At 38.1% G+C, this 16936-nt stretch overlaps 1 protein-coding gene across 5 annotated transcripts in view; it reads left to right on the plus strand.

Annotated features, from left to right (window-relative positions):
• Positions 1 to 9606, plus strand: part of LOC110033795 (cytosolic purine 5'-nucleotidase) — a 63248-nt gene extending 53642 nt beyond the window's left edge. For all 5 annotated transcript variants that reach the window (XM_020737890.1, XM_020737895.1, XM_020737893.1 and 2 more), the window contains 2 exons: positions 9139 to 9219; positions 9302 to 9606. In XM_020737890.1, the coding sequence (XP_020593549.1) occupies positions 9139 to 9198 (60 nt within the window). In that variant the 3' untranslated portion in view covers positions 9199 to 9219; positions 9302 to 9606. The remainder of the gene's footprint in view (positions 1 to 9138; positions 9220 to 9301) is intronic.
• Positions 9607 to 16936: the final 7330 nt, after the last annotated feature.

Here is a 16936-nt window from a genome sequence, read left to right on the forward strand (position 1 = left end):
CAGTATCATGATAGTGTTGGGTCTATTCTAAGGTTCAGACCACAAGGGAGGGGAATGTAAGTCTCCGTCAGTGGGAGAATGCGTTCTCCTGGAAGATCATCATTGTTGAACCTCGAGAAGTTGAAAATTCCATCCTTGGAATCCTACAAGGATCAGAGCAATTCAACCGACAACATAACATCCCTATGGCACGTCAAGTACGGGTCACGACGTAGTTCACTAGCTCCGAAAAACTCTGCAAGGACTCACAGGCCCTATGGCACGTCAAGTAGGGGTCGAATGAGAGCCTTCAATTATATGTCACATGATTTTAGGAGATTCTGGAAGTGCAAAATCTGGATCATCCGATAGCACAGGTCACCCTGGCACAACGACTAAGGAGTGCACAATTCAAATAATTTTTGGGTTTACTTCGACCTAATAGTCTGACGGGTTTACTTCAACCTAATAGTCTAACTAAATTCTTGGAGTTGGCCAACGATCATAACGTGGTGAGGAATATGTTCACCTGCCTTACTAAAGAGGTGAAAAATATGCGTGCTGCTTGGAGAAAAAGGGCCTGCGAAATGATGGGCGGAGGGAGAAGGATGGCCCCACCCCAAACTTGAAAGAGGTCGGTCGTCTTGAGGTGATAGAGCGACCGACATAAATTCCCGAAGGTGGAGTCGATCGAGCGACTGATCGACTGGTAATGGAGGAACATTGAAAACCACTCAACTGAGGGTTTCAAAGATTGAGATAGAAGTCATTTTAGATAAATTGTATTTTAAGAAGGCTTCACAAATGACAGCTGGAGCTTTCTCATGTAACACAAAAAAATTATGCAAAAAATCATAAAGACCATGTTCATTACAAATCGAGGAATGCAGACACCTTTGATGTTTGATCAAAGATTTGATTTGTGGCCCCAGAATCACAAACTGAAAGGCAGTGGTAAGTCACTACAGAGAAGAATCAGATGAGCTTGTCCGAGCCGACGCTATCCACATCGCAGGGATAGTGCCAGCTGTACTGAGTGGAGACTCGGTTAGAAGAGCTGACCATAATGAGCTTCAAGCGGGGGGATATTGTGTTGCTGCTTTCACTCTAAAGTGGAAGCTCCATCCCCTATTATCTTTACTAATGCGGATTGGCCCCCATAGGGAATTCTTACAACAACGCCATAGTAATTATGGTGATGATTAATAACTATCAAATATGTAGTCTTTCTCGGTTGATATTGACAGTTCGGAAAACATATTGTTCAATTCAACTTTTAAAATATGCATCTGTTAGTTGACCGCCAGTTATGCCGGCCGACTCGGTATACAGGTTTTCTGTTGAATGAAAGGAGACCTTAGGGATGATCGAACTATCAACCACATTGGGGGAAGTTGAGAATCAATCTACTAACATGGATGATTTTCTGGTGGTTGATGCACCACCCACTTATAATGCGATCTTCAGTCACCCATTGCTTAATAACTTCGGAGCCGTGGTCTCCACCCACAATATGACAGTAAACTTGCCGTGTGACGGGGAGCTAGTTATCGTTTGAGGCAATCTGGAGCAGTCTCGGACGTGTTATCTTTGACCTGTTGGCAGTGTGGAGCAAGAAACATTCGACATCCAAAACCAACGAGGTGGTCTCAAAACCAACCAAAACTACAATCAAGAAATCAGCTACCTTAAAGAAGCGGGTAAATCTCTTCTAATTAGTGAGATTTTTTATGTAGAGCAAAGAGACTTGATCCAAACTCTCAAGAGCATCCAAACATTTTCTTCTGGTCAGTTGCTGAAAGGACAGACATACTAATAGATGTAGCATGACACTTTCTTAACGTCAATTCAGTTGTTTGACCAATAAAACAGAAGATGAGAACGTCGGTCATGACTTTAGATGGGCCGATCCTGGAAGAATTGCAAAAGCTCGAGGAGTCGGGCTACGTCCGAGAGATGTAATACCCGTTCTGAGTCTCCAATGTGAACATGGTGCAGAGGTCGAACGACAAATGGAGGATGTGCATAGAATTCACAAATGTTAAGTTTGTCTGCCCCAGGAATAGCTACCCCCTGTCGAGGATCAATGCACTGGTGAGTCTTTCAGTCGACCATTTGGTGATGAGCTTCCTGGACGTTTTCTCCGGCTATCATTAAATCAAGACGCATCTTGCCAATTCGGAGAAGACTTTATCACTAGCAAAGGCTTATAATGTATATTGTAATGCCGTTTGGGCTAAAAAATATTAGGGTTGCCTACAAGCGTTTGATGGATGTATCTTTGCTAAAAAAAAGAAAATTTTATTGAAGTTTATATTGGTGATATATTAGTTAAAAGTCAGTTGGCCGGCCGAACAACATATAAACAATCTGAAAGAATCATTCCAAACAATTGGAAAATATAACATGAAATTAAATTCACTAAAACGTACATTCAGGGCGTTGATTGGAAAATTCCTTAGATATCTCCTGTGGCCGAAGGAATAAAAGTCAACTTGGAGAAGGTAAATGCGTCTTTGAATATGCCTTCTCAATTTGCTAAGAAGGTACAAAAGTTGACTAGTTGGATAGCATCACCTAGTTGATTCATCGCAATGTTGGGTGATAAATGTGCTGCATTATTCAAAACATTGAGGAAGGCTAAAGGGTTTTAATGGTCGACTGAATGTGAACAAGCATTCCAAAGTCTGAAATAATTGTGAGCCTCACCATCGCTTTCGCAAAGCTTGTAACGAAAGGAAGAACTCTCCCTATATTTGGGAGTTGGATTAGAAGCCATCAGTTCGATCTTGGTCCGTGAGGAGATGGGAAACAAGTCCTCGCTGAGGTCAGATATCCTATTATGGAAAAGCTAATATTTCCTCTAATTGTCTTAGTTATCTCTGCTTGCAGGCTCCAACCGTATTTCCAAACGCACCCGATCAGGGTTATCATTAAATATCTACTCAAATCCGTGTTCACTCGGCTGAAACATTCCGGTCGACTATTTAAGTTAGATGTGGAACTCAGTGAATACAACATTACCTATATTCCTCGAACAATGAGTAAACCTCAGGCTGTGGCAAATTTCCTAGCAAAGTTCTCCGAACAAGGTGAAGCAAGCAAAGGAGCTGATACTGGTGACCGAACCTGAACTTTGCGCATTGATGGAGCCTCATGTTATGCGAGAGCAGGAATCGAACTGGCACTGAGTAGTCTAACCAGAGAACATCTTTATTTATCGGTTGTACTCTAGTTTGAGGTCACCAAAAATCCGATAGAGTATGAAACACTAATTGCCAGTCTATGCCTAGCTCTCAAAATGGGTGTCTGACACCTGCTAAGTTAGATTCATAATTGGTGATAAATCAAGTCAACGGAGAATTCAAAACCAAGAATGAGATGACAAATACTTGAATAAGGCAAGGGTTGAGATTGGGAAGTTCCCAGACTTTAGGATCGAGCACATTAGTCAAGAAAAAAAATGAAATAGTAGACCTTTTATTAAAGAACATTTGCTTCGAAGAGGGGACATTCCAAAGGCTTCTCCAATCGACCATCAAGGAATTAGACGCTCTGCGGAAAACACAGAGTTGGATGGATCCCTTCTTATAATATCTAGAGATTGGAAAAATCCCATAAAAAACAACGGATCAAAGGAGAGTCAATTTTTGCACAATATCTCATCATTAAAGGTAAAATTTTCTGAAGGTCAGTCACTTCATTACTTCTAAGATGCGTAAAGGAAAATATGGCAGAAGAAATCTTTCAAGGCATACACTCTAGTGAATGTAGAAGTCATTCTGGAGGAAAGATCTTTGCACATTGTGTTCAATGACAATCCAATTTCTGGCCGACCCTCATTAAGGATGCAGAGACATTTTTAAGGAGATGCGAGTAGTGCCAGAAATATGCTCCATTGCAACAACTACTGGCTCAAAAGATTCGACTAATTGTCAGTACTGGACCTTTTATTATCTGAGAACTTGACATCCTTGGGCCGTTTCTCCTTTAAAAATTCAACTCAAGCTTCTTTTAGATGTCGTACACTATTTTTCAAAATGGATAGAAGCAAAAGTCCTCGCTCGAATTGTCGCAGATGTTCGAAACTTCATCAGGACACACATCATCTGTCTTTATGGCTTGCCCCTAATCTCATCACCGACGACGAAATACATTTTGCTAATCACAAATTAAATTTTTTTTTGTCAAAATCAGGAGATTAACTTGAAATTCACATCTGTACATTATCCCTAGAAAAATAGACAAGCGAAGGCTGCCAATAAGATAATATTGCATCTATTATGGAGAAAGGACAAATGTGCAAGTGGCAATTGGTCGAATATACTTCTGCCATCCTATGGGCTGTCCGGGCTGCACCATCATCAACGACAGGGCAAACATCTTATATGTTTTCCCATGGAATGGAAGCAATGTTGCCAATCGAGTACAATCGCCACAACCAAAGAGTCATCACTGTTATCTCATTCGACGGGTAGAATGTCGCCGACTGGCTGGAGCTAAACAGTGAAGGAATGATGCTCGTGCTTGACCTACGAGAAGAGGTAAACAGTGAAGGAATGATGCTCGTGCTTGACCTACTAGAAGAAAGTCGAACGAACATAGCATTTTGACAGAAAGTAGTAAAGAGAATGATTACTTGATAATACAATAGGAATGTCTGATAGAAGATTTGTGCCTGTTAATCTAGTTCTGAAGAAAGTCAACCCAACTACATGCGGGTAATCAATTGGGAAACTTGATCAGGTTTGGACCGCCCCATTCATTATTGATCAAAAAGCACCCTAGGAGTCTACAACTGAAAAACATTTGTGGAAAAAATTACTGAATATGGAGTGGGGATGATCTCAAGAAAATTTTTCCTTCAAATAGTTACAGTGTACCAACACATGGAAAATATAAATAGAGTTTTTCATTTCTAAAACTTGTCAAGTTTTTGTTTAAACACAATGTTAATAAAAATATCAGTTGACTATGCGATTGTGACCCTAGGTTTGAACAATTCTCGGGAAACTCGGATGGTTGATGCACCTAGCATCGAGACAACACTTTGGGAACTAAAATACTCTAAAAAGCCGACCAATAGAGGCGTCAGAGGTGGTTACTCGCCTAATAGCAATGAAGCTCTACGAAGGGTTCCGAGAAAACCACCCTTGAAATGGATCGGTGACTACACCCCAACGAGGTTTAGTGCGGAAAAAAGAACAACAGGTCTAGTCAAATAACTAAAAACTTAGGTCTATCTATGCTAAGAATTGACATCCTGAAACAAACTGATGCGATGCATGTCCGAGTGGTTAACAAAATCTTGAACTACCGACTACGACACCGCGATGTCCGATCAGTGTACACAACTAAAAATCGACCCTCATCGCTGAAGCAACGAAAACTAAGACTTGAGATGGGTGAAGAATATTCAAAAAAGAGTAGAGAACAAAGTAACATTATAATTTACTAAACAAAAGGTAACAGGTAAAAGCGACCAAAGTTATATTTCATTCATGTAATCATTTGGTTACATGCATGCCAGAACAAAAACCTTTCATGCACACTTGTTCGGTTACATATAAAAAAAAGAGAGAAACTTAAGTCTAGGAATCGCAAGATCAAGTGTTGGACAATCTGTCGTCCGCCATGTTATCTCCCTCCGACTCCTCTGGGTTTTCTAAGGTTAGGGAGCATCAAAGAGTTTCTTGAACTCACCAAGGTTAGAGTACTTGGCCGACCATCCCAAATTTGACGAATTGGTCGATTGCTACCCTAGTCCCCTCTTCCCAATGCACAACTTGAGTTTTAAGAAACCCTTTGGCTGTCGTTATTATGGCCATCTGCTCTGATTATTCAACATTTTCTTCCTGGATGATAGACACTCAAACGCTATCTCCAGCTTCGCTTCAACACGCTGCCGTCGAGCCTCTACTACAACCACTCGATTCTCTGTCGATCCTGCTTCTCTCTAGCCTCTCTACCTTCAAGGTCCTGTTCCTCTTATCCAGATAGACAGAGGAAAGGTGGTGCTTTGCGGCAAAATCCAATAGTTGATATTGGTCAACCATCTGGCATAGCTTCACAGATCGCAGATTATTTAAAGGTGGAGATTATTTAAAAAATTATGAAGGCCCTCCGACCATAGAACATTTGGGATGGTGAAAGCATATTTGTCTCTCCTCTGGACTTGGGGAAACCAATCTCTTTCAACGTTTATTTAATGCAAAACTGGAGTACGAATCAAGCCCTTTGGTCATTTCTCTTGCAACGTACTCCAGTAGTCCTTACCTCCTTTCTTCTTCTTGGGAGGTGAGGGGAGGGAAGTATCAAAATCTTGTGTCGGGGCCTTGTCCTTCCTCCGACATTGTTCTTCTTACGCTTGAGTCAGCTCAAGCTCCTCTTCAACCGAACCTTCTTCAAGGCTTTTTGGTAGCACCTCGGCCCAACACAGTTGGCGACCGTAGAGGGGGCCAGTTGGCCTTCCCTTTTTTAGTTAAAGGAATGAAGCTCGAGTAAGATGGCTGGAAAGCTCATTGTGTAGACGGACATTCGAATGACTCCTTAGCTTCCGATCCAAGGATGGTGGGAGTTGACTTCTCTTGGAAGTGATCTCTCGGAGCCCCTAAGTTCATCATAGAATATTTTTGTTTTATCAGAGTTAACTCGCCAGTGACTTTTTTTGAATAACAACTGAGGTTTTGGTGATGCGGTGGATTAATTTTAAACATGGGGCTATTATGCCTGTTTAGTCGTCGCCCTCTTCGGCCTCTCCTCTCCTTTGTGAAGAAGAGCCACCCTTCATCAAAATTGATAAAATGCAAATGATGAAAATTGATAAAAATTAAATTTTATTTACGACATATTTAACAGGGGGTCTTCGACCGCTTCACACAACAACGGATCTGGACTCACAAGACTGGTACAAAGCGCGCCCCCAAACTTAAATTTCTCTCCAACCTCTTCCTTTGCTCGGACTCGAGAGTTGGATTTGGTCTTCCAGACTTTGGCCAAATTTATTCGGAGAGTGGCCACCTCTGCCTGGAGGGGTCCTCATATCAAAATAAAGAATCGCCAGCTTCCTTCAAGTTTGATATGGTTGTTTCCCTCTGAAGACCAACTCTCGAGCAAAATAGTCCACAGTTTTGTCCATGCAGTGAACCAATGACCCTTGCGAATCCCGTCGATCGTCGGTCTCCCTCGGCATCCTTAGGGGCTGATAGATGGCGAGATGTACTTCCACCCTCGGCCGACATAGAATGTCCTTGACTGCCGCTGGAAGGAGTGGTGGTCGACTTCTCTGGTCTAGGAGTCAATGATGTGCATAGTTTAAGCTGCAAAACTAATATGATGTCATTAACTGGAAAATGAATAAATCAACCCTAAGAAAGAGATTTCCTCGTACTAATTATTCTCTCCATCTCCGATGTGCGGAGGCTCTCCTGCAAGAGGTTAGATAACCGCCTGGCTGCCCTAGCCGATCGATGGCGGGAGAGCCACACCTTAAGTGCGGTTGGACCCGGATCACCGCGACCACCTGAAGTTGTTGTTGTGCCAGTTGCTGGCGGATCAGATCCAAAGCAAGGACCGATGCACTGACGGTGTGTACGTCGGTCCTGTCCCCCGCCTCACGGAGGGGCAATGAGTTAGATGACTCGCCCGTCTCCTCGACTTTTTGTTTCTTTTGAACTACTTGCTTGACTTTTTTTTATTCCCTCTGGTTGGATCCCTCTTTCCCATCTCTTTGATTCGACTCTGACTTCTTTCCTGCTTGCCGACCCTCATCAACTGGCTTCTTTATTACTGGCTGGGCACTCTTGAGTTTCTTCTTTTTTTGTCCTGTTGAAATATAGATTTTTCTGTCAAAAGTTCAAAGGCCCTGAACATGTTTTCCTCACTCACAGGTTTTATTTCATTCTCTGTCATTATTCTCTATCAAAAACTTACTAAAGGGCTGAAAATTCGGAAATGATGAAGAAAAAGTGCAACTCACCCCCTATTTATAGGGAATAGGGGCATGAAAATCCATGAAGTTCAATTATTAAAAATATTTATTACATAATAAATAAGTCAATTTTTTCATTTAATTCTCTCCTTTTCATTGTAGTTACTTTCAAGGAGAGAATTGAAGACTTAAATATGTACATAAAAAAATGATCGCATGAATCTTGAGGAAATTCATTGGGTCCCACTACGTAAACACCAAAAAATTGCATTGGGATAGTCAATAGACGGACACGCCAAGTGTCATTTCTTTCGATCGGAACCACGAGCCGATCGAATGAAAGAACATGAGACACCTAATCCGAGGGACAATCAACTACAACTAGCTCTGTTGAATGATTCCTGGATTCTTCAGAAAGATTGCCACAGAGCACCGTAATATCTTTCCAAACCTCTGAGAAGGCCCTTTTTATCCAAGGAGAATCTGAAGGTCCAAGTTCATCCTAACAACAGGAGGGCCTCGAACGAGGATTCTCTTAAGGAAGCTGACCGAAGACCCTCTAGTCACCTTCTAGCCGACCGAAAGATTATCTGACGACTGAATGACAACACTAGCGGTTCATTAAATTATTTCTCCATTTGTTAGCACTTACCACTATGAAACTTTGTCAACGTCAGTTTTGGATATTAAAGAGTCCCGGAGTTTGTCACAAATATGAAAATGTGTAATAATTACTTGTAACGTACCTCTTTATACAAGAACAAACATGTAATTTTAATAAATACCGTATGATCTATAAATATGGGTCATTTCATCAAGAAAAGACTTCTAAATTTACTCTTTGAGAACTTGTGTTCTTGTGTACTATACTTCTCTTCCCCTCTTTCTATTCCTCGTTCCAACAATCTATTCCTTGGGTTTGATCCACGGGATTTTTTTGGAATCAACACAAGCACACTGATATATATATATATCTCATTTTGCGGCCATACTAAATAGAAGTATTTTCTCCCAGACGATGAAAAGCCAAACATCATTTTTGCAATTCTTAAAATTTAAATTTCAGGATGCCTACTTATTTATTCTGACGCCATTTTTTAAATAGTGGTTAATCAACATTTGACTAAACTGCATTTTAATTTAACAGACTGCCTTTCAATTTCTGCCCGCCATCTATTTGTACATTCCTTTAGTCCTCCGCTCAGTTTCTCAGCTTGTTTCCATTGCAGACAATAGCGCATGACTTATACTCGTATACATCTAATAGGATTGGAAACCATGATTTATAGCTAAACTTCATCTCTCTTAAGGTATTTATGGAAGCAAATAGTTTTGTTGTATGCTATTTGCTGTACGACTCATGATCTTAATAACCTTTCTGTTTTGTTTCAGAGTGGCTGCTCAAGAGTTTGTCAGAATGAGGACCAATCTATAGCTTTTCGTGTAATTGCTATATAGTTATGGTTTTAGTGTATATTCTCTGTAAATTAAAATTTTGCAGTTTCTGATTTTTCTTTTCCATTTACTGCGTAGAGCAAAATATAGTCATTTAAGTGTTTAGAGTTTTTCATGGTAGATTTTTGAACAGCTTCATTTTCTTTTGGAATGTGTTTGTTGATGCTTATTTACAGTTCTTGTAAATTATTGAGAAAAAGAACTAAGCCTGTAGCCACAAAACACTGATCTAATAGATGTTATCCCCATTAGATTTTATTATTATAACTAAATTAATGCATGTAATATCTTATGGTAGGGATCTACATTATTTATTCGAATAATATTTTGTCATTGAAGATATTTTTTAATAATATTTTATGACTTCTCAACTTGGTATAAGCTCATGTATGTTTCTGCTATATATATATATATATATATATATCTATCTATCTATCTATCTCTCTGTGTGTGTGTGTGCACGCGCACGTTCTTTGGCTTGTTAGTAGAGCAGTATCGTTGAAAGTCGTAAGTCTCCTGAGGTCATGTGTTCGAAGTCCTCATGTGTAGAGTACGGTACTCGAATATTTAACACATTTAGAAATGGCCGGGGCTTGCTAATACCCTCCGGCCATATATATATATATATATATATATATATTAATTCTCCTTTATAACTATCAGATCCAAGTATTAATGCTTGCCCTTGTGCCTGACCCTCTCTCCGGACACTTCAGACTGCTTCAACGTGGCTCTGAACAATATGATCCAATGGCTTTTCATGATGGTTAATGCAAAAAAGATTCGAAAGTGGACAGAGAGACTAATACACCTCTCACCTTAGCTGCCTTCCCAACCTTTAATTAATCTATGCCGTTGACGCATGCGGCCTTTGCCCCCAAAACTTATTAGGGAATGGTATCATACTAATAATTTTAAATCGAAGGATGAATAAAAACGTTTGTTTGTCATTTCAAATCACCATACTCAAAAGAGATTGTAGAAGAATAATTAGATAATGAGATGCTACAAATAATAACTCAACTGTTAACACTATTAAAATTTCTAACAGTTCTTTTTCGTTCTCATCTTTTTTTAGTTGTTTAAATTCTATTTTTTTGTTCCATTTTTTGTACTTTTAGGAATAATAGAAAAATGCTGACCATCTTTTAAAATGGTTAGGAGAATAAATGTTTAGATTGTATTTATGTTATGAAAAGTATAGGTATATCTAAAAAGATTTTAGTATATTGTATAAAAAATGATCTTAATTAATTAGAATTAAATAAAAATGTGATGCTAAATTGGACATAATGGAGAAAAATGATTTATGAGGCACTTCTTTTAGTAGGGTAAATGCTTTTCGTTGCTGTTTCATTGTTTTAACAATATATTATAATGTAGTCATTTGAGCTTTTATATTTGGAGTAATGGCAAGCATTACTTCACCTCATCAATCTAAAGGTTCTTTCCTTCCATTGTATGGCTAAACATATAAAAATCTTATTGCTCAAATGACCTTCTTGTAGACCATTCCATCTATAAATGTCCTACTCTTAAAACCTTTCAGCCGTATATATTCATCTTATAAAAAATTTAAGATAAACATAATTTTGAATATGTAATAGTTTAAATGTATTTTTGTATAATTAAATTGGTTTGTTGTGATCTAAAATTTGCCAACTATCGTTCTTAATATTAATGAGTCTAGTGTGCTTTTCCATAAGTGTTAGCCCCTTCGAATAACTTTCTTCTGCAAATATTTTATTGTATGACATGATTTTATAAATGTTATAATATATGACAATATACTTTGCTTACAATAATATTAATGAGTATAAGATGAAAGTACATATTCAAGAGAAATATGAGAGACATGCAAAGTTTATGATGGGTTTTTGTAAGGTGGATTGGGGTAGCTCAATTACTATCTTAGATTAGGAATATGATAATTAAGCATATGACTAAATTAATAAAAAAATAAAAGACCACACCAACATTGAATAATCATATTTAGAAATAATGCATTTATCTAGCAGTCATCATAGAAAGCCAAAACAAAACGCATATAGACCAAATCAAACAAAAAGATGATAAAACTCAAAAAAAGGTATGATATTTTAAAAATTACAAGTACCTAATATTTTGATTTTCTAAAATCCTTTGATAGATTGATGATGTTATCATATTTCTTGGGCAATACAATAGTTCAATCAATTCATTAACACAAAAAAAAAAAAAATGCCCTCACACAAGTTTAGAGCTTGCATAAGAAAAAATCAATTTTCTTCTACTAAGAAGTATACCCTAAAAGGAGAATAGGCAACCAATACTTATGTATCAATGATCAATAGAAAAGTAAAAATATGTAGGTTTAAAGTTCTTTTCAAATATGGTAATATCTAAATTGTTATTAAGGCCATCTCAATATAATAAAAAATGGCATCTTCTCTCGTGCGCGACATTGCTAGGGTTTCGCCTCATGGAGATCCCTAACATCTGTTACGACGTATTAACACATCGTACGCTTGATCCTTTCCTCTGGTCAGTCTCGCTGCATCTGCCGCACAATCCTTTGTTGTCCTCACCGATTGGAAGGTCGATTTCTGCCGCAGTCTTTCTTTGTATTCGTATTCGTCTTTGTCGTCACAGTTCTTCGTTTTCGTTTCTCGTCGCAGGCTTTCGTCCATGCTTTTGTTGTGGATGTTCCTGGGTGCGGGTTGTAGAGAGTTTATATCGACTTTCAACTTTTGCTCTTCCTCGGGCTCAAAGCAGAGGGTTAGTTTGTTGCTTGACCGGGACAGGGCCGCTTGATCCCCCTTTCGGCTTTCAGTTTTTTCTCTTCCCTTTTCTATTATTTTGTTGTCCTATCGTCGCGCCTGTTTTTTGGTGATGACTTTCGACATATCGTATGTTGCTGCCCTTGTGGGCATCCACGCTTCAGGTACTCCTACATCGTGATCTTTCTCTCCTTTTTTTGAGTCGACAGAGGAAATCAAGAAATATGATAAGAAGAATGGGAAGCCAACTATCTTTTTTACGAAAGTTGAATGTAATCAATTTGCTTCCTTCTGTGGTATGAATTTGATCGGAAAATTTCCTTATGACCATCCTAAAATGGAGCTTATATTGAAGGGATTTGAGCTTACACATCTTGTTGGGGATTGGAAAATTGGTCTTTTACATTGAAGACACATCATTATTCAACTTAATAATGAAGAGGATTACACATTCTTATTTGCTATAAGATTAATCTGGATCGATAATAGTGCTATAAAGATTTTGAAATGGTTGGTGGATTTTGATCCACAGATGGAGCCACCAATCATTCCAGTCTGAATTCACCTTCCAGGCTTGAAATTTTATTATTTTACTCAGAAAGTGTTGTACTATATTACTTCAGCTTATGGAAAGCCGCTCAAAATAGACATTTCTACATTCAATCTTTCTAGTCCCTCTGAAGCCAGGGTGCTTATTGAAATGGTCATCACTTTAATTGCTTTGAGGAAATTTGGTTAGGCACACAACATCATGGATATTGGCAGAAGATTGTGATTGAGCCTTTCCCTTCATATTGCTTAAATTGTAGTATGTTCGACCACTCCATTTCTCAATGTCACAATCTACAACACCCATCTCAGACCAAAGAAGCAAAGTACACAACCGGAGGTAGTGATTCCCCCTCCTCCTGATATGCTCCATGTTATTGACACTATTGATCATTAGAAGGATACTCCTGAAGATTCCATTATCCTCATAGGTAATATGCCAACATTTTAGTCTCCACATAATCATGATGTAGGTTCCCCGTCAGTGGAACCTCCTTTCTTGGGGGCGGGGGAGACTGTTCAGACTTCACCTGCCCTAGAACCTATCATAGATGGAACTAGTTGCAATATCTCTACCGTGCTTGTGCCTCATCAGGACGAACAAGCTGTTATTGTTACTTAGGCACATGGGGATCATGATGTGCAACAACTTACATCTGTTCAACCACCTTTGGACCAATTCATTGATCAAATGAGTCAATCCTCGGATGAAGAATGATAGGTCTATACATCTAGGAAGAAGAAGAAGAAGAAAGGAGGCCTATTACTAAATATGATGGATGATACATTAGTTGTTTCGGGTAATGATAACAAACTTAACATATTATTAGCTAGCTCCCGTTCTAGAACTAGAGACAAAGGCAAGGCTAAATTGGATCTTTCCAAAGCTAACTAAACTTGCGAGTGTTGGCAGACTAATGTAGTAATTTTTTTTCTCTATGTCTACTTTCGAATCTTTTTTGGGTATACATGTATTTCTACATGTGTGTTGTATGTCAAGTGTTTAGGATGCCATTTTAGGCCCTTTCAACCAAAATATATGTACATTTCCTTTTATTAATATATTCGCCTTTGGGCTTTCTATTATATGGCAGAGGGTTATTAGACGAGGCTCGACCATCCCTAGGTGTGTTAAATATTCAACTACCACACCCTATACACGAGGGGAATTGAACTCATAACCTAAGGGAACTTAAGACCTTCAGAGAGGTTGCTCTACCAACAGACCACAATGCATGCACACACATACGCACACACACAAATATATTAACGAAACCCATATGTAACTTTATTGTTCATGAAAAGTAGATTGCAAGATTTGCAGGTGAGCGGATCACTCTACCAAAAAACAAAATAAGTACATTAATACTCACTCCTAGGGTTCCTCCACCATGCTTACAACCCACACAAAAAGAGCTCCAACAAATTACAAGTAACCCATATAAGAAAGACTCCAAAAGCACTAACCAGTATCCAATAAGAACAATTGTTATCATGCACGATCATAGCCTCCTTTACCAAAACAGGAAGCCTCGAAATTAATCTTCTTTTCTGCGATGTACTTCTCCAGTATCCATTAAATCAAAATTATCGAACCACAGTCACCATATTGTCATCTCACATCAAAAGACAAAACATATAAAAAGAATCAGATTTTCAAAGTGAGAAGCAACAATCATTAAATATTCTTAAATCAGAAAAGGCCAAATTTATGTTTAACAGCAGTGCATAGAGAAAACCCAACATTAAGTTACAGGTATAAGTTGCTCTCAAAAACAACTTTGATTGACAAAATTCAATAGTTTCACTAATGCTGTAATTCTTCAATAGAAGATAACTGAGACAAAAAAGGAATAGATAATAAGGACATCTCAAAATACAACCCTCTTCCACCGAATGCCAGAGCAAACAAAAAGTCTCAATATATAAGAACTAAGCTTCCTTTAAAATAACATCACATTCACATTTTCCAAAAATGTGTGCAGCAATTAAACATTCGTAAGATGCAACAAATGTCAATGAAACGTAAAAATAGCCTAGCTGTAACGATAGATAATCCACAACCATCATCTCACAAATAAAAACCAACATGTAGTGATGGTTGCCAATCTTACTTGGTGTAGGTAGTAAATTTTTTATTTTTAAACTGTAGATTTTATGCACCATCTCAATATTATATAATTAACCGTAATCACAAAGATTCAATATCTCTAATTAGTCTTATGACCATAAATAAATGTAATTAGCCTTATGTCAAACTTATAGTTATACTATTTGGGCCAACATAATGAAATATGGGTAAGTTTTATATCCTTTTAAAAAGAAAAATATAGTGTGCATTTCAATATCGCCAGCATGTGAAAACTTCAGATGTTAGTATGTAGATTTGCTTCTTTTTTATCTATACTTCAATCAAGATACATAGAGCTTTAGTTCTAATCTCATATTTGGTATTTGAAAATCTATAAGTGCATAAATACCAAGTAGTTCTCTTTTATCCAATGACCTGAGCTTTTAAGATAAACAAATCCCCAACCTTAAGCACATATAAACAACATCCCTATGGTAAATACCATAAAAGTTGTTTCCAGTTTTAGCACATATGAACAACATCCCATGAGACAAATACCATATAAGATTTTCCTACTATGGCTTAAAAATCAAGAAGAAATTACAGTAACATTTGTACAAGTTTATGCGACAGTAATAGAATAAACAACTCAAAATATGGGGACACTGTATAAGTTTTGAAATAGCATCAGTGATAGGTCTAGTAGAATAAAATAAAATAGAAGGTTTGAAAGCAAGTATGAAGATGATACAATGGTGTTGACCTCACTTTCGGTTGAGGTTTAGTTTTTCCTCTTTAGTAGCCTAAGGTCTAGCCATAGGACTTTCCTATTGACCATTCTTAGAAAACTAGACAAGGAACCCTCACCATTAGAAAAAATTAGAAATTATACACTCCTCTTTACTCAACTTGAAGTTCCACATATTGGTCCTAACCTCTAGCACTTAGTAGGTGGGGTCATTATGGGGGAGCTCAAGATGAGTCACCTTTAGGACTGTTGGACGTTAGGGTTGACTCTGGGTGTTGGTCTAGGGCTTAAGGTACATACTTGCACTCACAATCACTCACGATTCTAAACTTAAACTTCTAGGCTTTGATACCTCGATACTTTTTGGAGACTCATGTAGGTGTTCCCCTAAACCCATTAGCCCTAGGCTAGTAAACCCATTAGCCCTAGGCTAGTCCCATTAGCCCTAGGCTAGTGTTTGGCTAAGATCACTATATAGAGGACCCAAAATGGGATTTCCATTAGTCCATGGCTTGATTATGGTGGTTGGTACTCTAACTCTTCCAAGATACTCAACCTATCCTTTTGCCCCTAAATTCCCCCAAATTACCAAGATATCTTTGGGACCCCAAATTTGGCCCAAATTCTCAAATATACCCAAAATACCCAAATTGGTTCAAAATCATTTCAAACACCTTGAAAACACCCAAACTAAAACACCCAAACTACCCTAAACACCCAAACTACCCTAAATCACCAAAATTGGTCAAATTACCAAAATACCCCTCACCCCAAATTCCAAAAATTCCAAGAAATCCCAAAAATTCCAAATATCCCATAAATCTTCCCAATTTCATTTTTCTTAACTATTACATTACCCAATTTTGTTAATTTGACAATCTTTGACCAAAACCCCCAAATTCCTTTTTAAAGGCCCATATTTTACCTAAATTACCTCAAATGTTTATCAAATTGGTCTTAATTTACCCCAATTTTAATTATTTACCCCAATTTTTGGTCTTAATTTACCCCAATTTTAATTCTAAACTCAAATACACTCTTGATGTGACCAATATAGATAAAATTCAAGCTCAATTAGTCCATCATTTGAACCCAATTTTGATTTAGATCAAAACCCTCATTCTGGCCCCATGACTTTGTTCCACCAAATTGAACCCATGACCTACTCCATTTGCCACAATTTGTGTTAAAAAACCTTCATAACATCCCCATACATCAAACTTGACCTTGAATTGGCCTTGGTGAGGCTTCAATTTCATTTGATTTCAACATAAGTCCAAAAAGCCCCAAATTTACCCTAAATTGACCATGTCTCAAAATCTCACCAAATTGAGGGCCTTAACCCCAAAATTTCCACTCTATCCCTTCATGAAAAATCTTCACAACATCTCCCTTGATCATGTGGACCATTCAATTTGGACTTAGTCTAAGGCTAGCTTAACCTA

This window comes from Phalaenopsis equestris, unplaced genomic scaffold (assembly GCF_001263595.1).
Source record: "Phalaenopsis equestris unplaced genomic scaffold, ASM126359v1 Scaffold001294, whole genome shotgun sequence".
In the NCBI taxonomy this organism is placed as follows: Eukaryota; Viridiplantae; Streptophyta; class Magnoliopsida; order Asparagales; family Orchidaceae; genus Phalaenopsis; species Phalaenopsis equestris.